The following is a 26,516-nucleotide window of genomic DNA, read 5'->3' as shown; positions in this document are numbered from 1 at the left end:
CTCATAGGTAGCAATGAATATCCTAGTAAGATCACTAGTGGAAGGGGAAGCCCTTGGTCCTGCTAAGACTGAACCATTTGCAAATTCATCTGGAATAACAAAAAACCCAGGATAGCTAAAACTATCCTCAACAATAAAAGGACTTCAGGGGGAATCACTATCCCTGAACTCAAGCAGTATTACAGAGCAATAGTGATAAAAACTGCATAGTATCGGTACAGAGACAGACAGATAGACCAGTGGAATAGAACTGAAGACCCAGAAATGAACCCACACACCTATGGTCACTTGATTTTTGACAAAGGAGCCAAAACCATCCAATAGAAAAAAGATAGCATTTTCAGCAAATGGTGCTGGTTCAACTGGAGGTCAACATGTAGAAGAATGCAGATCAATCCATGCTTGTCACCCTGTACAAAGCTTAAGTCCAAGTGGATCAAGGACCTCCACATCAAACCAGATACACTCAAACTAATAGAAGAAAAAGTGGGGAAGCATCTCGAACACATGGGCACTGGAGAAAATTTCCTGAACACAACACCAATGGCTTATGCTCTAAGATCAAGAATCGACAAATGGGATCTTATAAAACTGCAAAGCTCTAAGGCAAAGGACACTGTGGTTAGGACAAAACAGCAAACAACAGATTGGGAAAAGATCTTTACCAATCCTACAACAGATAGAGGCCTTATATCCAAAATATACAAAGAACTCAAAAAGTTAGACCGCAGGGAGACAAATAACCCTATTAAAAAATGGGGTTCAGAGCTAAACAAAAAATTCACAGCTGAGGAATGCCGAATGGCTGAGAAACACCTAAAGAAATGTTCAACATCTTTAGTCATAAAGGCAAATGCAGAAAACAACCCTGAATTTCACCTCATACCAGTGAGAATGGCTAAGATCAAAAACTCAGGTGACAGCAAATGCTGGCGAGGATGTGGAGAAAGAGGAACACTCCTCCATTGTTGGTGGGATTGCAGACTGGTACAACCATTCTGGAAATCAGTCTGGAGGTTCCTCAGAAAATTGGACATTGAACTACCTGAGGACCCAGCTAAACCTCTCTTGGGCATATACCCAAAAGATGCTCCAACATATAAAAAAGACACGTGCTCCACTATGTTCATAGCAGCCTTATTTATAATAGCCAGAAGCTGGAAAGAACCCAGATGCCCTTCAACAGAGGAATGGATACAGAAAATGTGGTACATCTACACAATGGAATATTACTCAGCTATCAAAAACAATGACTTTATGAAATTCATAGGCAAATTGATGGAACTGGAAAATATCATCCTGAGTGAGCTAACCCAATCACAGAAAAACACACATGGTATGCACTCATTGATGGCTATTAGCCCAAATGCTTGAATTACCCTAGATGCCTAGAACACATGAAACTCAAGACGGATGATCAAAATGTGAATGCTTCACTCCTTCTTTAAAAGGGGAACAAGAATACCCTTGGCAGGGAAGAGAGAGGCAAAGTTTAGAACAGACACAGAAGGAACACCCATTCAGAGCCTGCCCCACATGTGGCCCATGCATATACAGCCATCCAATTAGATAAGATGGATGAAGCAAAGAAGTGCAAGCCAACAGGAACCAGATGTAGATCTCTCCTGAGAGACACAGCCAGAATACAGCAAACACAGAGGCGAATGCCAGCAGCAAACCACTGAACTGAGAACGGGACCCCCGTATGAACAACAATGCCAACCAACCAGAGCTTCCAGGGACTAAGCCGCTACCCAAAGACTATACATGGACTGACCCTGGGCTCCAACCTCATAGGTAGCAATGAATAGCCTAGTAAGAGCACCAGTGGAAGGGGAAGCCCTTGGTCCTGCTAAGACTGAATCCCCAGTGAACGTGATTGTTGGGGGGAGGGCAGTAATGGGGGGAGGATGAGGAGGGGAACACCCATATAGAAGAGGATGGGGAGGGGTTAGGAGGATGTTGGCCGGGAAACGGGGAAGGGAAATAACAATCGAAATGTAAATAAGAAATACTCAAGTTAATCAAGATAAAAAAAAAAATAAGCAGCTACTGGGCACTCCCTTACTCTCCTTGCCCATTGGCCCCAAAAGACTGTCATGTCTGCTAAATACATATTCAGACCTCCTTATACCAACATTGGTTGAATATGCTAGAGATATTTTGAGAAGATTGCACGATTGCAGCTCATGGCTTTAGCTTCTGAGAGCACAGCCTCTGTGGAGCTTTTACAAACACTGGGTATCAGAGTATATTGTCAAAAACCTTGGGGACCCACTAACCTTGAAACTATTTCACAGAGGTCAAAAGAGCAGCATTTTTCTCCTTGATGCCTCGCAAAAGAACACCTGTGATATTGGCACAGACAGAAACCCTCACTTGGGTGTGAAGTGTACTTTAACTGATGCAGTCACTCTTCTCTGCTGTATAATGAGGCTGTTCCTGTTTCCTGAGGGAGCAGGAAGAACCTCCACTCGGGTGGCTCTTACAGAAGCACAATGGCCCAATGATAGGTTTCTATCTGGCTTCTCTTCTTGGCTATTTTTAGTGGTGAGGGCAGATCTGGTTACAGGAGTAGACTATGTAGACACGGTTGCCCTAGCTATGGTCTTATCCTATTTTGTAGACCAGCGGGTAGGCTTGCACACCATTATCTGCTGTGTGATGCCATTTCATTTGTTCCATGCTTGAGGATTACAACAATCATGAATCCTTGAGCTCTCCTTCCCAGAAAAATGCAGCAGGACAAGCATTACTTCAGCCCACAATCTCAATCAAAGCTCAGAGTTTTCCCATTGTTTCCAAGACCCCAGGGTACCCTGTGCTTATCCATGAATAATGTAGAGACAATGAGGAAGCGTTAACTTCACCTATGAAGGAGGGCAGTTTAATTTTTACAATCTAGAGGTTAATGCCAAATGCCTTTCTATTTATTTGAGGTTGGAGCTTAGAGTTGTTTGTTTGTAACATTTATGCTCTGGCAAGTCTGAGTCTTGGGAATTACTAATGGATGAGTAGATGCTAGAGGAATAATTTAACCCAGAAACTGTCTCATCTCAGATTTTCTGTGAAACCCATTCACATGCAGCTGGCAACTGACACAGCCAAGATTTCCTGATGCTGCTACCATCCGGAGAGGAGGAAAAAAGAAGTGGCTGGTTGAGTTGACTGTTTTGGTCTAAGGTTTCACTTTCATTCAAAGGAATAAAGATTCCTAGGAACCCTGTTGTAAGCTTGTAGGACATGAGGGTTTTAATTTTGAATCTTGTCCCTTTAAAGACTTGCAAGAAAAATCCTGGGTGTAACTAGATCTCTGACTTTTTTCGTAACTGTTTACAGGAAGAAAACTCTTAAGTTTCAGTATCTGAGGAAATCGAAAGCTATGAACATTGTTGAGAGAGATCTCATGTTTTATCGCTCTGCTCCCCACAAAATAGCACAGGATGAGACACCCAGTACTTTTCAGTCTGAGCAGTCTGTGCAGTGAATCTAACCAGTGTTGGCATTCCTTCTCTTTCTGTAAACACTTCATTTCCTAAGAATTTTGGGAGATTATAAAATCCTTGCGCATACACACACACACACACACACACACACACACACACACACACACTCACTCACTCACTCACTCACTGCTTCCTACGCTGCAAAAGCCGGATACCACTGAAGAAATTTCTGAAGAGGTGAGTGCTGCCCCTGCTTTCTGTGGAAAAGTAGATCGTCTCTGAATGAACGAGATTACAGGTGAAATCCTTGCTGATCTTTCGGTTGAGAGAGAAGGAAGCTGAGCTGGTGGCTGCTACACTGAGCAGTGAATCTGCAATAGCTGGGCTCAGGGCCTTGGCTCATGAAGATAGCAGGAATCCTTATTCCTCCGCCAGTGGGACTGCACCAAGAAAAGCATATTTCAGATTGTAAAATATGCTTTTTAGAGATAAGTTAGGATAACTGAATAAGGAGAAGAGGACTTTAGTTACCTTGACTGGAGAGTGCTTAGGCACCGGTGGTTGTGGTTGTGGTAAGTGGCTGGGCAACAGACAAGTTTGTTACTGGAAAAATTATCATGAAGTAAGAGTCAGTGGAAAATGCATCTAGATATCAAGCTGCACTACCTAGTTATTGCAACAGTACACAGCCTGAGGACCGATGGGCACATGTGGTCAAAAATGTCTCAGGTTCATAGTAAGTGCAAACACGGTGTTTTAATGACTTCATAAGCACATCTGATGTTCGCTCACTTCTGCATCAAGTGGATAAATAAGGTGGTATTGTAGACCTTGTTAATTTGTGTCGTCATGAAAGTTAATTGCTTTGGATTATTTTTGTCTTTAGTTTTCTTTGGTTTTGTTTTCTGGTGGTAAGATGTAAAAAAGAGATGGAGGGTTAATTAGAAATAGATGTATATTTCGAATTTTTAGACAATTCTGAAGACCCTCTGTGCACTGTGCTTGACCTTGGTTTATTAATTATGCTGCTCAGATGTTTTAAGATTATAAAAAGTTAAGACCTTGTTCACTGAGAAATTAAGGTAAACACTCCTAAATCAAGTATAAAAACTGGATTTTAAATTATTATTAGATAATTCTATTATTAAAACTGTTATCTATTTCTAGGAGATAAACGATTGTCCTTTGGTTGGTTTTCTGTTAAGAATGTTTATTTTTATTTCTAATTAAGACAATGTTAATATAGAAAAATTGGCTTTCAGTAGTTACTATAAAAGATTTATTTTAAAATATCCTTTAATGCATGTCTTAATGGTAACATTTAGCTACACATGTTAAAGAAAATTTGACAAAGGATGTTCATTAATGTTAATTGATTGATTGTGTTAGGTCCTGTAGGGTAAGTCGAGGACACATTTTTCCATCTTCTATTATGGTCACTTCTTTTATGGTACATCTGCATTCCCTTTCTTGACTTCTCTTTATAACTCGTGACTGACAACCAAAGACCAAAGCATTACTGAGCTTCGGTTGTTTCCTCTTCCTGTCTCTCCTCTATCTGAGGAGAGTTTCACTCCTGAGGCAGGGGCTTTCTCAGGCCCCTTCTGCACACCATGTTGCACACTTACCACACTTCCAAGAGTTCTTCCCTGTGCATTAGCTCGTTCAACACTCCTGAGGTGCTGGTGCCAGAGAACACTGTCGAGGCTTTCTTCTCTGAGTGTGAGCTGGTCTGCATTCAAATGCTCGTTCTCAAGTTCTGTTTTACTCGGGGTCAGTGGAGGGCACCTCTCTGCACCATTAGGGATGACCATACTTCGATATCTAGGATTTGCTGGCTGGAGATGGGTCTTAAGGCAATACCCAAAATACCATATTACTGCATATTGTTGAGATTGTGATCACTATTCCAAATTTAAATAAATAGTATGACAACATCGAAGCATGAGCATTTACATGTAAGCAGAGTGTATCAAATAGATCAAGATCCCTGTAATTTCACTGTTTATATTTTATATATTTTATATATCAAGATTCAATTTCACATCAGTTTATATTTTGGAATAAGCTTGATGTCGGAAAAATCATAAAATAAATACAGCCTTCATATTTTTGAAACTCTTTTGGTTCGTAGTGTTTTAGGCCATTGTAATATAAAATCACCCCACTGTTTTGCTGAAGGCAGATTGCTCTGGAGAATACGGTATTCCGTGTGATCTGATCTTCTTCAGAGCTCTTCACCGTCAATGTTCTGTTTCTCTCTGTAGACTTGCTTTTCATCCTCTGAACCTGGTCTGCTTTGACAATGCTGTTGAAAAAAAGTTGATAATCCGAGAACATTTAGCATTCTGATTAGAATATTAAACACACGCAAACACAAACACACAGAGACAGGCAGACCGACAGACAGACAGACAGACAAAACTAAACTAAAATGAGTAAAATGGCTTATATCAATTTAAGCAGATATCAGAATTAATCCATCCTCAAGAGTTATTATGGATGTACAGAAACTCCTAATTATATACAGAAGAGGAACTTTGGATTATTAGGGGAATTTGGGGAGTTTCCAGAAGGCAAATATCTCGGTTGATTAAGAAATGGTTATCATACATGACAGGCAGAGAAGGCAATGCAAGACTAGTGATGAAAAGGACACCATACTTCCCAGACTATGGCAAGGCAATGGGTGCTGTGTATTCCATACAGTGTCATATCATAAATATAAAAAAAATTTGTAAAAGGGGCAGATTATACAGGGACTTCCAAAGTATGTTAAGGAGTAAGGATTTTTTTAAAGGAACTGGTCAGCTATTAACTTATTTTTAGCAGCATTTAAACACAGTCTGTACAGAGAAAACTGGCACTATGAGCAAAGAAAACCAAGTAAAAAGTCAAACCTAAAAGGAGAAAAAGTAAGTCGCTATTGAAATAACTCACCCCCACCCCACCCCCTTGAATGCTGTCATCTGGCACTAGAAAGTACTTAGCAAAATGACAGTTCTGTGGACACAGAAAGCAAGGTCTATGGGATGCTAATGGAAGTCGCTTAACAAAAATCCAAGTGGGTTAGAGTCAATGTCCAGCCCCGGCAAGGTTCATCCTGTTCTAGCCAACACCCATTCTGTAGGTGGAGAGAGAATGTAGACCATTTACAGATAAGCCACTTGAGCATGGGCAAGTCAGGAACTCACTGGGGGACATCTAGGGGCAGGTTCTAGTACCAATAAAGACAGTGTCAACTACCCTGGAACCCTGGGAGCTCCTAGAGACTGAGCTGCCAACCAAGCAGCATAAGCGGGCTGGTCCAAGGCCCCTGATACATATATAGCAGAGGGTTGCCACTTCTGGCCTCAGTGGGAGAGGATGTGCCCAATCCTGCAGCAATGTGATGCACCAGGATGGGGGGGATACCAGGGAGGCAAAGAGGAGGGGGAATGGAAGGAGGAACTCTGTGAGGGGGAACTGAGAGGGGAGACAGCATTTAGGGTGTATATAAATAAGTAAATAGGTAAATAAATAAAATAATAAAGAACCATTAAAAGAAAAAATGGGGAGAGGAACCAAGATCCAGCATCAATATATAATGGGAAAAGGGACCTGGGATTTAAACCTTTACAGCCCATACTCTACACCTGTAACTAAAGGTGATTTCTATCCTTTCCCTTAACCACTGACCTCACTCAGCCATCGTCATCAACAGGAAAGAAGTTCTTAGACATATTTACTAACCAAGCAGTTCTGCACATATCGTTTCCCACGGTGGCGCAGTTAGTAATCAATGCTCCTTTTTTTCACATGCACTGCTATGAACAACACCATGCCGTGCGTTGTTCGCTCACCTAGATATACTCTTGTATTTTAAATGGTCTCTTTATGTGTGTAATTCGGTCTACTGCTATTCTCTTGTAGGCTTATCCATAACTTGAGAGATGGTGAATCATTACAAGAAAATTGTTCTAATGTTCGGATTAGAACGTATCAATGACTATAACTTTAGAACGCTTAAGTCCTTACTGACCCATGACCTAAAACTGACTCAGAAAATGCAAGATGATTATGACAGAATTAAGATTGCTGACTTAATGGAAGAAAAGTTCCCAGAGGACGCTGGATTGAGCAAACTGATAGAAGTGTGGGAAGGTATTCCAGAATTTGAAGATCATGCTGATACGCTTAGAAAAGAGATGGAGAAAGGTAAAGAGAAGCAGTCTGGATGCCCACCTTTTCTCTTTCCTCCCTAACCTTAGCTCCTTGCAGGGATCATAGCTGGCATGCTTCTTCCCCAGTGTGTACGTCCAATAGGATGGCACCACTTTAAATGGGGGAAACGTAGGGAACTCCTTTCCTACAAAGAGCTGTAATGGGTTTGGAGGTAGATGTCTCTGGGGTAGGCGAAGGGAAGAAAATAACAAAAACAGAAGCTGCTTAGAGAAACAGTAGCTTCCAGTATAATGGAATGGGTAGAAAATTACAAAGGAAAAATTGAATGCCACATTTAAAATACCTCACAGTTCCAAATTAAGAAACACTATCATTAATATGTCTTCCCGCAACACGTGTGAGCCAACATTTAAGTAGAGAGCTGAATCTAAGAGATGTGAAGTTCCCTGTTACTGGATTCACAATAAATGGAAGCGAATATGGGTACATTGCCTCACATCTGTGATCTTAGCACTCAGCTGGCTTGGGCAGAGAGATCACCAGTTTAAGGACTAGTCTCAAGTTCATGAGTTCATCTTGAGACAGGTCTCAAGAAAATAAAAAGGAGCCCCAAATGGAAGCAATGGACGTTCACTGTTACCCCTTTGTCACTGGTCAGAACTGGTTACACCTTCTTCTGTTTCTCTAATTTGGGGTGACCTATAGAAGATAATCTGTCAAATTATCATGCAAATTTTATACTCTTAAAATCCAACTATAGGATAAAAGGGCTGGGGTGGGGCTTGGCTGGTAGGCATTGAAATCCCCAAGACAAGAGCAAGGAAACCCAGAGGCAGTTCCTGTGCCTGCCTTGTTGGTGGCAGGGGCAGGAAATATACTGAGACACAAGTAGGAAGAGAGTGCACGAAATGGAATTCATCTGTCTTACAACAGGACCACTTCATTTATTTATTGTCTTTTCTTTACTTCATCAGTTAGAAACAAAGCCGAAAGAAACTCTGAATCCAGTACTCCCCTACTTACCTCCAACAAGATGGAAATTCCAGAAGTAGAGCCAGCTAGGACGACGTCTTCATCAGAGGTACGCAGTCTAAGATCTCACTGAAAAAAACATCCACTAAGCTTGTTCTCCCCAGGACCTTTCTCTGAGGACTTAGTCTAAGCCCCTCATCTGTGCCAAGGACCTAACTAAGACAAAAGGAAGGCTGAACACATTAATCATTTCTGGTTACTCATTTTGTTTTAAAATTGATGTGTATTTTGTCATAATATAATTTTCTGTAACAAATATATAAAAACATTACTTGCTTATATGCATGTGTATGCGTGATGCCATTGACGTCAGAGGAGGACGTCAAATATTCTGCTTGATCACTCTCTGCCTTACTCCTTTGAGATATAGAGTCTCACCCCGAACCTACAGCTATGTTGGTAGGTAGGAAGCCTCAGAGACTGTCCTAACTGTGCCTTTCACAGTGCTGGAATCATGTCTGGAAAGCCCAGATTTTTGTGTGGGTGCTGAGATCTGATCTTAGGTCCTCATGTATGTGCAGCAAATATTCTTGTCCCATAAGTCACCTCTCCAACCCCTCATTATTCCTTTTAACAACCTTTGCAAAAGTAGTAGCAGTCAGTTTAAGGATATGTCTTTCCAAAGCCTGTTAAAAGGCATTAAACTCAACTTGTACTTTCTGAATCTAGATGTCATGTTCTCCCACCATGGAACGTGCGTAAAGTAGTGACGTACATGAAGTGTTTCCGTCCCTGTACAAGATGATCCTATGCTCTCCTCTGGCCATGTGTTCAGAAAGTGAAGTTCCCAAGGAATCGATACACTCAGAACCCAGTAACACAGAATCAATCATCTTGGTATTAAAATCATTGTTCTTCCTATAATTTTAAAACGCATGACAGGGACTGAGGATAAAACCCTGTAGTGGAGCCTAGCTTGGCACACATAAGACCTCAAGTTCAACCTCTAATGCACAAAAGAGAAGATCAGTCATTACCAGTAGGAAATGTATGCATTTTTTCCTTTAAAAATAAAAAGGGAAAATAAACTCCAAAAATACCGTAAAGCCTCCATGATTCTATCATTTGACTAAATCAGTCATCACATTATCAGATGTTTCTATGACGACCTCAGTGAGAAGCTTTTGCTCTCGACAAGGTATACGTTAGTTATTAAGAAATAATTTATTATCTTGACAGGCTATATATGGTAGTTTCATTTAAGCAGGGCTTATCACATAATTTGATCATTTAAAACACTTTACCTTTACATATATTTAAAAGAGTTACAATTGGGTTTCCTAGGCAAGCATTCTACCTACCGGGTGAAATACAAGATGATTGACAGAAATGTTAACTCTATGGTCCATTCATTTAAGATACTCCAGACTTTTTCGCAATGATAAAAATCTTGAAGGAGCTTCTCATCTAATCTCCCGCTAACTGATTTATTCAGTGTAACCATTCTTTTAGTGTACATCGTGAAACCCTGACAACTGTTTACATATGTTTCGTTTATTGAATTCTATCGCACCAGGAATCTCTATATGATCAATGTTTTGTCATTTTAATTATTAGAGTTGCATTACTTGGAATGTAAAATCAATGTGCACATCTAATTATCTGTCTTCATAAGTAATGATAATAATATAATTAAAACTTATCTAAGCCTGAAGAAAAGCCCATAAATAGTGTTTTGCTCAGTGTGTCAGGATGGCTGAGCAGTCTAAGGCGCTGTGTTCAGGTTGCAGTCTCCCTTGGAGGCGTGGGTTCGAATCCCACTTCTGACAACTAGTGTTTTGTTCAAATGACATCAGCTGTTTTCTTTTCTTTCTTTTTTCTTTGTTTTTTTTTGTTTTTGTTTGTTTGTTTGAGCAAAGACTTTTTAATGACTATATTTTACAAATACACTGGGGAATCTTGCACTGCATGGGACTCTTGGCAGCAAATCTGCGTACTCCTTTGCAACCAGCCCTATGAAAGCAAAGCCCCTTCTCCTCTTCTGTTGTTCGTTTTGCCCGCTACATTATCATCAGAATAAAGAAACCCCTGTCTTTTTTTCCCTTTGGTATGGCTTTCTTTTCTTTCTTCTAAAACACATAAAGAAAACAGTAGTAATTAACGTGACAGAGTTTCTACATGGTTTCACCTACTTACTTTTTACATTTGAAGCTGTTTAAGCAAGTTTTATGCCTCAAATAAGTTTATATAAGTAGAATTTAAAGGCCCTAAGCAGATGTATTGCCTTATGCACACATGCTCCTTATGTAGAAATGAGCCCCGCCTAGCACATTCAGGGCAGGTACGATATCAATCGAGCTCCGTCCGGTCTCCCGGATATTTAATTCTGTGGTCCATTATCTCAGGGAACCTATTACACAGTTATAATCAGATCACCTGAAAGGATGGTGACAGGGATTCTTGTGTCCCAAAAAGCAGACAATTTGAGGTGGTTTCATTAGGAAGCTGAGGGGAGAAAAATCCCACAAATGGGATCCGGTTTTGCTGAACGGCTTGTTTCCCATCCATTAGCTCTGAGTTGAACAACACCAGGTTACCTTTTCTCTGTTTCATAAGATATGTGTGTTTGGTATCATGAGTTTATCTAAAGAAAGTTGATGTGCATCTTGGGCTCAGATATGTAAGGAAGGGAGCAGCATCTTGTGTGTGTGTGTGTGTGTGTGTGTGTGTGTGTGTGTGTGTGTGTGTGTGTGTGTGTTCTATTTTCCAAGTTTTCCTCTTTATATCAAAAAAGTGCCCTTTCAGGAAAAATTTTTTTTTTAATTTTTTATTTAAGATTTATTTATTTATTATATATAAGTACACTGTAGCTGTCTTCAGATATACCAGAAGAGGGCATCAGATCTCTTTACAGATGGTTGTGAGCCACCATGTGGTTGCTGGGAATTGAACTCATGACCTCTGGAAGAGCAGTCGGGTGCTCTTAACCGCTGAGTCATCTCTCCAGCCCCCAAAAGTCAGTTCTAGGTGCTTTTTCTTTTCTTTTTTTCTTTTCTTTTTTTCGGAGCTGGGAACCGAACACAGGGCCTTGCGCTTGCTAGGCAAGCGCTCTACCACTAAGCTAAATCCCCAACCCCCCAAATTTTTTTTAACAAGAACAAAATCTGATGTTTCTCCTAACAAAACACTGTCTCAGTCTTGTTTACTGATGTGTTTTGTTACAGGGTAGATGGCCTGATAACATGGACCACATTTCAATTAGGAAAAATAAAAACAAATCAGCAGAGAGAAAAAAAAAGATATGTAGAATCAGTATTCTGAGCCAGACCAGTGCAGTTTAGTGACTACATTTCTAAGAGACATTTTGATTAGGAAGGGAAGGGGCTAGCTTTAGGAAGTACCTACATGGGATCTAAAAATGCCTGTGTAGCCCAGCTGGGGCAGTGTAGGGGCAACAGGGACACTGGCAGAGTAGAAGAATTTTTGCAAGGGAAAAAGACGAAGTTGTGTTTGACCTGATTTTTTCAAAACTATTTACTAGGATACAAAGAATTTTTAAAATCTATTTCCTTTCAGGAAAGCAAAGATGTTATCCCTGACATTATAAAAGCCCAGTTTTTGATGGAAGAGTCTAACCTTCCAGAACTTTCAGCAACCAACACATGCCCAGCTAAGAGTGAACCCCTAACTTCCAGCTGCCTCCAGACGCCATTGGAGCGTTCAGAAATATCATCCACCATATTGGCAACATCTCAAGGTTCTTCAGCTCCATGTTCCACCTATGTCAAGGTTTCCCAGGTGTCTCCAGTAACGATGTCCAGGAGCATCCAGAATATCCAGACCTGTCAAAAAACCTCAACACTTTCTTATAATCACCAAGCTACCCTGATGTCTCCAAAAGCAGAGCCCAGCAGTGTCCTGGCCTTTCAAATAACCCCAGCAACAATGACCAGTGGTCACAATAGTCCTCGGGTGCCTGCAGCAACAGTATCCAGCAGTTTCAATAAACGTCAGGTGACCCGAGCCACAGTGCCCAGCAGTGTCCAGACCTCTCAAATGACCCCGGCAACAATGACCAGTGGTTGTAATGGTCCTCAGGAGCCTGCAGCAACAGTATCCAGTGGTTTCAATAAATCTCACATGACTCCAGCCACAGTGCCCAGCAGTGTGGAGGCCCCATGGATGCCTCAAGCAATAGTGCCCAGCAGTGACCAGACCTCTCAAATGACCCCAGCAACAATGACCAGTGGTCACAACAGTCCTCGGGTGCCTGCAGCAACAGTATCCAGCAGTTTCAATAAACGTCAGGTGACCCGAGCCACAGTGCCCAGCAGTGTCCGGACCTCTCAAATGACCCCGGCAACAATGACCAGTGGTTGTAATGGTCCTCAGGAGCCTGCAGCAACAGTATCCAGTGGTTTCAATAAATCTCAGATGACTCCAGCCACAGTGCCCAGCAGTGTGGAGGCCCCATGGATGCCTCAAGCAATAGTGACCACCAGTGTCCAGACCTCTCAAATGACCCCAGCAACAATGACGAGTGGTCACAACAGTCCTCGGGTGCCTGCAGCAACAGTATCCAGCAGTTTCAATAAACGTCAGGTGACCCGAGCCACAGTGCCCAGCAGTGTCCGGACCTCTCAAATGACCCCAGCAACAATGACCAGTGGTCACAACAGTCCTCGGGTGCCTGCAGCAACAGTATCCAGCAGTTTCAATAGACCTCAGGTGACCCGAGCCACAGTGCCCAGCAGTGTCCGGACCTCTCAAATGACCCCGGCAACAATGACCAGTGGTTGTAATGGTCCTCAGGAGCCTGCAGCAACAGTATCCAGTGGTTTCAATAAATCTCACATGACTCCAGCCACAGTGCCCAGCAGTGTGGAGGCCCCATGGATGATGCCTCAAGCAATAGTGACCACCAGTGTCCAGACCTCTCAAATGACCCCAGCAACAATGACCAGTGGTCACAACAGTCCTCGGGTGCCTGCAGCAACAGTATCCAGCAGTTTCAATAAACGTCAGGTGACCCGAGCCACAGTGCCCAGCAGTGTCCGGACCTCTCAAATGACCCCAGCAACAATGACGAGTGGTCACAACAGTCCTCGGGTGCCTGCAGCAACAGTATCCAGCAGTTTCAATAGACCTCAGGTGACCCGAGCCACAGTGCCCAGCAGTGTCCAGACCTCTCAAATGACCCCGGCAACAATGACCAGTGGTTGTAATGGTCCTCAGGAGCCTGCAGCAACAGTATCCAGTGGTTTCAATAAATCTCAGATGACTCCAGCCACAGTGCCCAGCAGTGTGGAGGCCCCATGGATGATGCCTCAAGCAATAGTGACCACCAGTGTCCAGGCCTTTCAAATGACCCCAGCAACAATGACCAGTGGTCACAATAGTCCTCGGGTGCCTGCAGCAACAGTATCCAGCAGTTTCAATAAACGTCAGGTGACCCCAGCAACAGTGCCCAGCCGGGTCCAGACCTTAGGAATGACCCCAGCAGCAATGACCAGTGGTTGTAATAATCTGCAGGTGACCCCAGCAACAGTGCCCAGCAGTCACAATACCCCTCAGGTGTCTTCTGCAACAGTGCACAGTGCTACCTTGGTGTCTCCAGCAACACCACTCAAGGTAATGACTTAATGAATTAATAAGTTATTAATTATATCTCATGATAAAATGATGACAATACTTAACATAATCTTGGAAGATGTTCCCTTTAACTGTCTATGATGCATCACCATACATCTTGTTGAAATAAGTCAGTTGTCTACTTTAAACATATGATTTGAGGTCCTTCCCTAAATTCATTTCATACTTCTCTTAAGCTCTGCTTCGCTATTGAACACCTGAGCACCCTTGTTCTTTAAGAGACACAATTAAACATGCATTTAGTTTTACTGTTTTTGTTATTTTGGCTTTCATCTGTTTTTACCATAGGCAAAACGTGGAAAACGTGATGTAAAAATATAAAACGTATTCTCAATGATTTCCATTTTATTTTTTAATTATACCAATATCATTTTAGAAAACTTAGGAAGGTATGTAATACACAAAAATAAGTTTTAAATGATCTAGAATCGCTTTATAAAAATGTCACATTTCCTATCCAATTTTGTCTTTTGTTACATATTTGCAGAATATCCTTTACTTACCAGATTTGTGTCACAATTCACATAACTTTCTGTAGTGTATGTTTTTAAATTTTATTTAAGTGGGCCTGGAAGATGGCTAATGGGTGAAAGCGCTAGCCCCAGAAGTCTGACAACCTGAACTGAGGTCACCTGAACCCATGCAAAATCTGGACACAGGAACATCCATGTGATTAACCCCACTGTTCTCCAAAGCAGAGACTTGGGGTAGTGACAGAGAATCTGCAGAAGCTCACAGGCCACCATGTTAGGCATGCGCAGTGGGGAACTACAGACCCTATCTCAGACAAAGTAGAAGATGAGAGCTAACATTTAATGTTGTCCTGTGATCACAGACAGACAGACAGACAGACAGACGGACACACACACACACACACACACACACAAGCACTCTCCCCCAGCACACAAAGTCACAAAATATTTTTAAAAATAGTTAACAAGTCTTGAACTTCCATTCAATCAACCAATATAGATTTAAATATCCAAGTTAATTAACCAATATAGATTTTATTATCTGAAGCATTGCAATAGTTCATACATTGTAAAAAATAATCCTGTGTGGTTTGGCTTTAGGCTCTTTCCAGTATTCTGTATTCCTGCAAACACCAAGAACCTCGTTCCTTTCTAAAGAAGTATAGAACATCTGCTCCTGAGGTCCTATGCACTTTTTGGCGGGTGTTCTTAGCACTGTTCTGAGGTACTGCTTAAGTCGCACTAGGAATATACTTGCTAAGGTTAGAAAACCTTGGACCACATTGACAAAAAGTCACAGTTAAGCTCTGACATTCACATGGTTCCAAATCAGGTCACAGGAAATGCTGTTGGCTTATAGCTACCTCTCTATATTGGCCTCTAGGTTTCCTGTTGTTGCCACCATTCTTCTCCATGTCCACGTGTGCTCCTGGATTCAGAAAGGACACGGAGTAGCTTGATGTGGTGGCACACACCTATAATTCCAAATGCGGCTGGTGGACCTCTGTGAGCTCAAGGCCAGACAGCCTGATCTATAGAGCAAGTTCAGAGTCAACCAAGAACACACATTGAGACTTTGTCTCAAAGCGAAAAGGAAAGAGCTGAGGAAAGAAAGAAAGAAAGAAGGAAAGAAAGAAAGAAAGAAAGAAAGAAAGAAAGAAAGAAGGAAAGAAAGAAAGAGGGAGGGAGGGAGGGAAGAAAGGTGGGAGGGAGGAAGGAAGAGAGAAAGATTGGGAGGGAGGGAAGGAGGGAGGGAGGGAGGAAGGAAGGAAAGGAAGGAAGGAAGGAAGGAAGGAAGAGAGAAAGAAAGAAAGAAAGAAAGAGGGAGGGAGAGGGAGGAAGGAAGGAAAGGAAGGAAGGAAGGAAGGAAGGAAGGAAGGAAGAAAGAAAGAAAGAAAGAAAGAAAGAAAGAAAGAAAGAAAGAAAGAAAGAAAGAAAGAAAGAAAGAGGGAGGGAGGGAGGGAAGGTGGGAGGAAGGAAGGAAGAGAGAAAGATTGGGAGGATGGGAGGGAGGGAGGGAGGGAGGGAGGGTGGGAGGTACGGAGGGAAGGTGCTGTGAAGTCTGTGGAATACTGTGGAGACAGGTAGTCAAATAACCCTTTCTATTGCAAATCCAGGATTCTTCTCCAGGGATGATCTTAAGCAAGTGGAAGAACTTCTAATCTGAATTATTCAAATCAGCAGAGCCCTGGGGTTGCTTCCAGTGGCTGCCTCTCTAAGTGTTTTACAAGACAATCAATGTTGACTTTGTGTGTTTGTGTGTGTGAAACTAATTGTAATCTAAGTTTTAAAAATGTGCTATTATGCTCATTACACTTGTGGTGAAGCTGACAGGGAGACAATTTGTCTAGCATTCACAAGGTCTCGAGTGTATGGTCAAATGCCATCAAAGTATTAATGCAACCTATTTACCTACTGTGAGTAATTATGACATGCTGGCGTTCTTACCCAGATCTCTATTCATTTCCCATCACTTACATCAGTATATTAAACACTGCTTAGATCTCTCCACTCTGCCTAATAGTGCTATTCCTTAGAGTTTGTATTAACTGTGCCTGGTTTTTCTGTGTGCATTCTATACAGAAACCAAGACTGAAGAATGTACCTACACAACCTTCTGAAGAAGACGGTCAACGGCAAGATTCCAAACAAGTGATGGTGTTAAAAGCAACAAAGCCATTCACATATGACATGAGAGGAAACAAAAGGATGTTCCATGCCACTGTGGCTACAGAGACTGAATTCTTCAGAGTGAAGGTGTTTGACATAGCCCTCGAGAAAATGTTCATCCCTAATAAAGTCATTGTCATCTCAGATTATTTCGGCTACAATGGGTTTCTAGAGATACACAAAACCGACTGTGTAGCAGAAGTGAATGGCAACAATGTGATGAATATCCCATCTTCCCTGAGACAAAGAGCCAACTCAACACCTAAAATTGATACTCTTTGTACACAAAGAGAAGGAACATTTGTGAATGGAATATTTAAAGTATATGAGGTAAGCTGTTAAATTATTTTGTAAAATTTCATTTGCAAATTTAAGGTTGCATAGGCAGGAGGCCTAGCAGCCGGAATATGGTCAGTTTTCTGCACACAGGAAAACAAGGTCTCCTTGATCAGGGAGCAGAAAGTGGAGTTCCCCATTTTAAGGTGTGGGATGGTTGCTTCTCATTCTTTTCAAGGTATCATCATGAAAATGTTTTAGAAAGACACTCTACATAAAACCTAGCAAAATCTGGCATTTCACTGTGATGATCCATTTAAAGTACTTTGTGTCAATATACAATGAAATTCTTCCCTACCTATATCAGTAGCAAGGTAATTATCAATACTGGGAGAAGTCTTTGCACAGATTCTTTCTCCGTGGACTTTTATCTAGCACATTGTTTCTCAGTCAATAGAAACCATTCTTATGGGAGATGTCACATGTACTTTACAAATGGAGCATAGTTAAGAGCTTGGTGACCTCTGAGCTATCTGTGGCTCCCCCAGACTTTTGTGTTTTTCAGCCAATAGAACTAACTCATCTTCATGGAGGAGGTTATCTCTCCCTTATAAAGAGTTTCCATGTAAACATGTCTTAAGCTTTCTCTTACACATAGGATTGAGTTAATTATTATCAGAAAACTTTTTTCCCAAAATTGTACTGTGATTAGATATGCCTAAAACAAACTGCCTGGTGTCAGACACTAGAAGTTTGAAAGAACACCAGCTTCTGCGTAGGGCTGAATGGATTCCCTTTCTGCCTCCTATGGACTGACACTCTGCTAGCTCTAATGCTTGTGGAAACACTCTACACATTTGTCTTTCTGGATCCAGGTTACATTAATTTGCATATTTGCTAGTTCCGTGCATTTACCTGCAAACTTCATTTTCCCTTACAGCTAAATAGTATTCTATTTTATAAGTGCATCATATTTTTATTATTTACTAACATTCATTAGTTGAAGGACATTTAGATTGTCATGGTCTCCTAGCTATTGTAAATAAATCAGCAAGGAATATGGCTGAACAGGTGCTTATGGAATAGAGGGTCAATTCTTGGGGCATATGCTAAACAATGGTCATATGGAAGATGCTTTTTATATTTTAGGGCATTCTCCACACTGATTTCTAGAGTGACTGTACCAATTTGCAATGTCACCAACAATGTCCCCTTCCTCACAGTCACATCAGCATTTGCTGTCCAATGTTTTCATGGTCTTAGCCATTCTGATTGGGTTTAGATTTATCAAGTGATTGCTGAGCAAGCAAACTTTACTTGAAATCTTAAGAGAAGCAAATATAACAGACTGGAGAAATACATACGGGTTTTCTTTACATCTCACATTAAGACAGAGGATAAAAACATTTAGAGTGGAGTGAAGGATTCTTAGACTATGGACTTAGTCTATAGACTAAGAGGTGTATCTTTTAGTTGCAGTTCCCCTGTAAGCATCATGCTTAGAAGACCCAACCATTGTTTAAAGTGTGGTCTTATATTCTGTTATACATATTCACCAGTGGAGTCTGGTGTTTCTGTATAGTATGTTTCAGTGACTATGCAAGTACACCTTAACAAAAGAAACCAAATAAAGGGGAGGAAAGCAGAATTGGCTGGTGCAGACTTAATGTTTGAAGCACTTGGAATACAGTAAATACACGTAAGCATAGAGAAAACACGGTCCATTTAATGAGACTTGACTAATCCCAGACTTACAATGAGTCACAAGTCACCTTCTTATTTCTAGTGGCATTACCTAAGACACCCACAATGGCAATTAGTTTTATTCGGATTTTCTTCTACTTGGGCTCCTTAAGAACTCTCATCTCTACCCATATGGTAGCAGGAAAGGTTTTCTAGACTAATCCACCAAATGAAGACCTTCCATAAGAAAATCTTGAGAGACATTTCCTAAGATAGGACTTATGAACCGAAATGCCTGAAGCTGTCTTGTTCCCATAATTCTACACCTAGGAATGCATTTGCCACATCAGAGACAAGTAATGCTATTTATATCTCATAGACATCTTGACCCATGACACATTTTTCAGAAGATGAATGTTTTGTTTTGTTTTGTTTTGTTTTCAGAAAACAGTGAAGAGTGAATTCACTTACTACAGAATAGAAGATCGAACAGGGAGAATGGAAGTGGTGGTATACGGACAATTGGCCAATCTATACTGTGAGCCTGGGGATAAACTTAGACTCTTCTGCTTTGAGCTGAGCTCAAGTTTTGACAATTGGCAGTTGAGATCTGTGAGGCACAGTTATATGCAGGTGCGTGCTCTATGGTGTCACGGTATCTTCCTAACAATCCCTTTTAATACGCTGGTAAGACCTGGCTGTAACAGAAAGGAGATTATGCTTAAATGTTAATATATGTGAACATTTTCTTTCCATAGTTTTAAAAATGAGGCTATTTTTCTTTGTTTCTTTCTATTTTGGTTGTTTTAAAAAATAATTTTTCCATAGAATATATTCTTATCACAGTTTCTCCTCCCGTATCTCCTCTCAGATACTCCCACCTACCCATCTATCCAACTCTACCCCTCCTTCATCTATCTTTAGGAAACAAACAAGCAAAACAAAATAACCAGAATAAAACAAAAAAGCACTCACGCACGCATGCATGCGCGCGTGCGTGCGTGTGTGTGTGTGTGTGTGTGTGTGTGTGTGTGCGCGCGCCTTAGAAACAAAAGAGAAAAAAACCATAATGTACAAGCAAAAAATCAGTATGATAGATTAAAAAAAAATTCCTAAACATTATGTAATAATAACAGCAACAAAAATATCCAAAATGGCCATTGAGTTCATTTTGATTCTGTCATCTACATTTAAGTATGTTTTGTATGTCCAGTGAGATGCCATTGGAGAAAACTATTGTTTTCCTTTGCAAGCAGTTGTCTGCTTGAAATAGCTTCCTGCTTAGGGGTGGATGCTTATAGACGATTCCCCCTCACAGTGTTGGATTTGTGCATGCCCTGCTCATTGCTCCTCACTCTCTACTGTGAGTTCCTATGTGTGTCGTTCCTGCTTTGTTTAGAACATTTTGTTTCCTTGGTGACTTCCATTCTTCTGGTCTTAGATGTTTTCTGCATCCTTGTCCACATAGCTCCCTGAACTCTCAGGGAAGGGGTTTGATGAAGATAGCCAATTTAGAACCCCATGTTCCAAGGCCTCTATATCTGTGTATTACCTATGTTTGGGTCTCAGTGTTAGTTTCCACCTACTGGAGAAGGGAGTTTTTCTAGTGTTGACTAAGTCAAACACCGATCTGCAGGTATAGCAGAATGTCATTAGGAGTCATTCTGTTGCTACATTCCTTAACAGAACAATAGTATTTGGTTTTGCCGTGGTCTCTGGCTTATCCAGTCAATGGAGTAAATCATGGTAAAAAGAAGATACTCATAAAGACTCTTAAACTATTATTTCCTAAGTTAAATAATAAAATTGATGGATGTATCAAAACAGAGAAATTACTTTATAAGAATTTGGGTCTGAAGTGTTTAAAACTCTGGCTCTGATATTTTTTTTTTCTGATATTTTTAAATTGACTGAAGACCCTGAAGCTCAGGGGTTTCTAGGAAACAATGTTCATCACAGGCGACCATGAACAGAACTCACAACATACGTCGTATGATTCACAGGATGTTTTAAGAAATCAGAGCCCAATGTACCAAGGCCCATGTTCTTGTCACACACTGAGATTCACTATACACTACCAAAGTCTAATATTAATGCACAAATGAAATATAGGAGCTGACCTATTCAGTCACAGAAATGTTTCCAGATCTCTGTTATTCCCAGGGCCATAAATCAAACATTCTGAATCCCCACCCCCAACCCCCAGCAGCTGCATCAGGCGTGCCTTCTGTACTGTTTTTTTAAACCATCTGTGCGATATCTTCTACTCGACTCCTGCCTTTGGGAGTTTCTTCCTCCCTACTATTGCTCCATAATATCTCCTGCTCTTCTACCTGTGCCCAGGCCTAGTATGTGTAAGTAGGACATTTTATGCTCTAAAGAAGCGGGAGTGAAGTTAATTCCAAAGACAGAGATTCTGTAAAGGGGTCAGTTGAGGATAAGAAAGGGAGGTGATTCATAGAGACGATATGAGTGAAGAAGAGTGTGGCAAGCTATGGCTCAACAGACCTGACTGCATCCTTTTCTTCTTCAAGGTCATCCAGAATAGGAAGAGAATCAGTAGACCTCTCGATCCTTATGCAATTATTGAAACAGCTCAAAGCCCCTATTGACGGCTTCCTCAACAAGAATGGAAAGATTGCCAATAAGCTTCAAGTGCAGAAGAAAAATGTGTATAAGGCATATAGTGAAATAAAATGCATATCAACTCCAGCTCTTAATCCTAGGGACTACTATCCTTTTAATTCGTTCCTTATGCAATTTAGATTCTCTATATTACATATTTCCATCTGTATGTCTCAAAATATGAAAGAAAGACTAATAAATATTTTATGTAAATGGGTGCTTCCTCAGGTGTCTCCTTTATGCATTTATAAGTCATTATAAAATAATTGTTGGTGTTTTACAGATCAGGGTAAAACACACAGTGTTCAAGGAATATGCCAGAAAGTACTACAGGTGTGATGGGGAAGGACAAAACCCTTTTCTTGAAGAACCAGGCTGTATTCCAATCATAGAAATCAAGGTAAAAGGAAGGTAGGGTCTGGAGTATAATATGAATTGCTGTTATCAAGACTTATGTCCCAGGGAGGGTTTCATTGGCTGAGAAAAAAAGAGGGTGAGGGAATGCCTTTTCAAAGTTCATCTCTGAATACGGTATGAATGATTATTTTAGCAAATGAGAGTTCTCTGGTGGTTTCATGAAGTCCCTAATCTATTAGAACATTTAGCCCTGTGATGTGGATCATCTGAGTCCATTCATTTACTTACAACCCAGGGTTCCTTGGCAACTCTCCCACGGCAGTCCGTGGCTTCCACTTTGTGAGTCTAGAGCTACTAGGAGGTATTCAAGCAAAGACTTGTGTGAGACAGATATTGAAGGCAATTAGCTTGCTTTTGAGCAGAAAGACAGAGAATAGGGGTGGGCACACAAGGGATAAGAGGGTGGAGACCCCGAGGGGCAGAAGGAGGAGGTTTACTACTCTAAATTCAAGGCTTTTTACTTCCAACAGCTGTGGGACAAAGAGACATTAAAGTTCTACCATTAGGCATTGTGTCTGAAGATCCAAGGCTTACAATATATTGTTTCATTTTCAATTATTTTGCTCTCTGATTATGCATGTTACTATAGTAAATAATAGTATACAATATAATATCTAAATCTTGATATTATACATACATTCACATATACATATGTATATATATATCTTCACCTGATATTATGTTAATAGCATACACATGTGTGTATACATTTATATTTACATGAAGACATATGGCTATTCACATATTACATAAATGTAGTTATTTGACTGCCTAAGTATATGTATCTTCATATATTTACTTCTTTATAGAAATAGTTTGGTCGTTATATACCTTAATCACAGAATCTGATTTTCTTTACTACAGTAGGAGAACCAATGAAGTTGTTAAAATTATAACATTATTATGCTGATTAGGGACAAATTTCAGGAGACATAAAGAAAGGCAGCATATTCTAACAAGATATTGAATACTAATCAGCTATGCTCCAAACTCTTGTTCACCCAATTTCATAAAAAGCACACCACTGCACTTCAAGAACCAGATTAACATCACCTCAGTAATACCAGATGATTTCACCATACCGCTTTCCCAATGAGATAGGGTATTGGGACACAAAAGCAGAGAAACATCAAAATTAAGTGACATTATTCATCAAATAGACATAGCAGATATCTACAGACTGTTCTACCTGAACAAGAAACAAGACTCATTGTGCTCAAGCAGCCCATGGAAGCTTGTTTTAAAAAAAGGAACCACCACCACCACCAACACACACACACACACACACACACACACACACACACACACACACACACACACACACACCTCACATAATGTGATACAAAATAAACCTTAACAACTTTAGAAAAATTGAAGTTACTATTGTATCCTATCTGACCACAATGCAATAAATCTTAAATTCTACAATAAGTAAAAAATAATAATTATTATTATAAAAATTATAAAATTCTATTCGAATACATATAGGTTCATTTATTTGCACTTTTTATGGCTGATGCCAGTGAGGAGCTAACTAGCTGCCACAGAGGTCATATAGGTAAAATAGTTTAGTATATATGTATGACTAGAAAGCACAGCTCTGGCGCTTACAGTCTTTGGGATCCCTCTTCCACGTTCTCTGAGCCTTGGGTTCAAGACTTCTATTGTAGATGTCCCTTGGGACTGGGATCCATAACTCTACATTTTGATTGCTTGAGATTTTCTATGATGATAGTTAGGGATTATGCTGGTTTGAAAAGTGCTGATTGTAGGTTCTCCTCTAAAATCCATGACTTCACTAGCCCTGGGTCCCTAGTACCAGGAATGATTTCATTCTTGTTGAGTAGATTTCAAACCCAACTAGAGCACTGTTGCTTACCACTAAGGCATTCATGACATTACTTCACTCTTAGGTTTATGGTGCCATACTGAACATTTTTATGGTTCACAGGCATTATGGCTAGGTGTACTGATGGTTGCTTCCCTCTTTTGTAAGCTTCTATGGACCTCCTGTTACCACAAAAGATAATACTCGAGTAGAAAACTATCATGTCAGTTCCAGCCCATGGGCCTCTAGACTACCTATCTGAAGTACAACGTGTCTTCTGCAATAGGGACTTACCCTTACCTGGTGGTGGGGGGCAGGTGTGGGGGCAACAATGGGCAATAACAATAGCCTGTAATGTTTTGTAAATCTCTTGGATAACCTTAACCCGCTACTCAAAAGACAGTTTCTCAAGCCTGGTGTTGGCTTTTTTGTTAGGTTTGTTTTTTTGTTTTGTTTTGTTTTTTGTTTTTTGTTTTTTGTTTTTTTTGGTTTTTTTTTTTTTTGCTATATAACTGACAAAGGATTAATATCCAGATTACACAAAGAACTCATAATTATGGAGATTTGGGTGTGGGCCAACTCAAAGCCTTGAGTGTGGGTCTGTGTGGTGGGTGAACTGGTCAGTCCACCAGCACTCCCTTATCCACACCACCAGGGTGAGTTCTCCAGCACTGCTCTGACAAAGCCACCCAATGCCACATCAGCAGTAAGAAAGTCAGCAATCCCATTCTCACACACTCCAGGCTGGCTCTCCTGCATCCACACCTCCAGAGCCAGCTCCACTGAGCTGCCCAGTTGAGGCAGGGAAGCAGCAATGGTGCGGGCCAGCTCTCCTGCTTTTGCACCCTTGGGGCTGGCTCATTTGTGCCTTTTCCATCAGGGCCAGCCCCACTATGTTACCCAGGCAAGGTAAAGGGCCCACTCTCCCACCACTGAGGAACAGGATAGCTCTCCTGCTATCATGACCCTGGATCCAGCTCTCCCCACTGCCTCAGGTAGCAAGGCACAAGGGGGCAGAGATCACTCCCACTCAGGCCACCTCAGAATAGATGAGTGGCAGGGTCACTCAGGGCACAGCTTACCCATTACCCAGCTATGAGGGCCAGCAACATACTAGGGCAGCATCTTGGGGCACATGAAAGGGCTGGTCCTGCTGATCCAAAGCTGAAGGATCTCCATGACACTGGGCAAACAGCAACATACCCGAGAAGACTCCTGTTGTGGGCCCAATATTGATGGCGTGACAGAAGCCAGACCTCGGACCAGACCAATGACTCACTGGAATATTTGCAAATGAAGATGTGTAAACAGAGGGGTACACTCTGAGACACTAGGGCCTATGTGACAGATTTTTTTAATGCTTTGTTTTTTGTGTGTGTGTGTGTGTGTGTGTGTGTGTGTGTGTGTGTGTGTGTGTTTATTTTGAGGGGAGGTTACAATGGCAGAGAGTAGAGATGGGGGATGGGGAAATGAGTGTAGCTGGGGTGCATGATGTGAAACTTACAATGAATCAAATAAAAGTTGTGGGGGGGAATTTAAGAAATGGGCCAGGAGCTTGAGCAGAATGTTCTCAAAAGTGGCTTCCAGTTCTTTTGAGACCCATGCCCTCCCTCAGTCAGGGAGTAATTGTCATCTTGGGGGCTTACTGCCTCCGTCTACTAACTTAGGCCTAGTCCTGGAAGCTTCTATTAGAGCTTCCATGTTCAAAACTCCTCTCCACTCTGATTCAATATGGCTTCTCTCAGCGTCTCCTTGATTTCCCTGCTAGGCCTTAAACTAACTTTGGCAATATGTTTTAACCTTCTGACTCTTTCTCATTCTCTGGCTCATACAACTGGCCCAGTAAAACTGTCTCCCACCCCCACAACCCCCACACCCCCTGCCTCTGCACTGTTCCTCAAGTAGGTTCCCTTTCCTCTCTCTTGTCATGAGAGTTGGACATATCATATTCTCTAAGACCTTTTTCTGACTTGTCACTTTGTCTTCCACTCAATTAGACATCTTTCAAACATGGGTGCTTCCTTCTACAAACTAACCTTACCTTCATTGTTTGGGGTTAAAGTTGTGTACAGAGTGCGTATCTGTATTCCAGCCAGAGGGATTTAGGTAAGTGATATGGTTGAGCCACACAACTAGAAACAGGGTTTTTCCAGTTAACAACACAATCTTGGGGTTCACTGTGTGACCAAATATCCTGCAACACTAGAGGAATTTCACCTTATATGAGAAGAACAAGGGAGATCTTCATGCTTTTCCCACAGTACCTCATCTTTCCAAAGCCTATGCCTAGACTTAGTCATGCTCACCCAGGATAGTGCCTGAAAATGAGTGTGAGCTCTTCTTATGGCTGATTTTCTCTGTAGATCTCCATTGTCGTGAGCTCAACCACAGACAGTGTGTTAGCATTTTAGCTTAATTATAATTTGTGGGTTGTTAAGTATGCACGACCTGCCCCGGGGAGAAAATATTTCCATCTCCTCACTATCTGAAGATGTTTGCCTTCCTTTAGATTTTTCTCATGTGCTTGAACTGTATCCTCAGCTCTCTGGCTGGAATCTAAAAAAAAAATGTTATGATCTTTGCAAATGATCTAACATTATTTTATTGGAAGAACAGTTTATCCTGGGAAAGAGAACACTAATTAATTATTTAATAGCAAATGGTCATTCTTGAAAATATACACCTAAGAAACATTACACAGATTGAGCAGGTTGGATTTGTGAATATATATATATATATATATATATATATATATGCTTGTAGCAACAATTGATGAAATAAGAGGCCATGAATTTGAAAGAAAACAAGGAG

General features: G+C 41.1%; 1 protein-coding gene and 1 non-coding gene across 2 annotated transcripts; both read left to right on the top strand.

The window, feature by feature from the left end:
* Positions 1-7,367: 7,367 nt before the first annotated feature.
* On the top strand, positions 7,368-21,447 carry LOC116911474 (mucin-5AC-like). Its single transcript, XM_032915457.1, has 7 exons — positions 7,368-7,643; positions 8,585-8,691; positions 12,159-12,596; positions 13,017-14,213; positions 16,790-17,206; positions 19,280-19,468; positions 21,370-21,447. The coding sequence occupies exons 1-7, from the start codon at positions 7,379-7,381 to the stop codon at positions 21,445-21,447; spliced, it is 2,691 nt and encodes an 896-aa protein (XP_032771348.1). The 5' UTR covers positions 7,368-7,378.
* Positions 10,329-10,411, top strand: Trnal-cag. Its single transcript has one exon. It is a non-coding gene; the product is annotated as a tRNA-Leu (tRNA).
* Positions 21,448-26,516: the final 5,069 nt, after the last annotated feature.

The sequence above is a fragment of the Rattus rattus genome, chromosome 10 (genome assembly GCF_011064425.1).
Source record: "Rattus rattus isolate New Zealand chromosome 10, Rrattus_CSIRO_v1, whole genome shotgun sequence".
NCBI classification, from domain to species: Eukaryota; Metazoa; Chordata; class Mammalia; order Rodentia; family Muridae; genus Rattus; species Rattus rattus.
This window is presented reverse-complemented; position numbering and strand designations above follow the sequence as displayed.

Bases quoted from the DNA above. Each gene is read 5' to 3' on its own strand.
- LOC116911474 (XM_032915457.1), top strand. From the start codon at position 7,379: ATGGTGAATCATTACAAGAAAATTGTTCTAATGTTCGGATTAGAACGT. The intron at 8,692-12,158 runs GTACGCAGTCTA...ATTTCCTTTCAG, and splicing joins GGACGACGTCTTCATCAGAG to GAAAGCAAAGATGTTATCCC. The intron at 19,469-21,369 runs GTGCGTGCTCTA...TTCTTCTTCAAG, and splicing joins TGAGGCACAGTTATATGCAG to GTCATCCAGAATAGGAAGAG.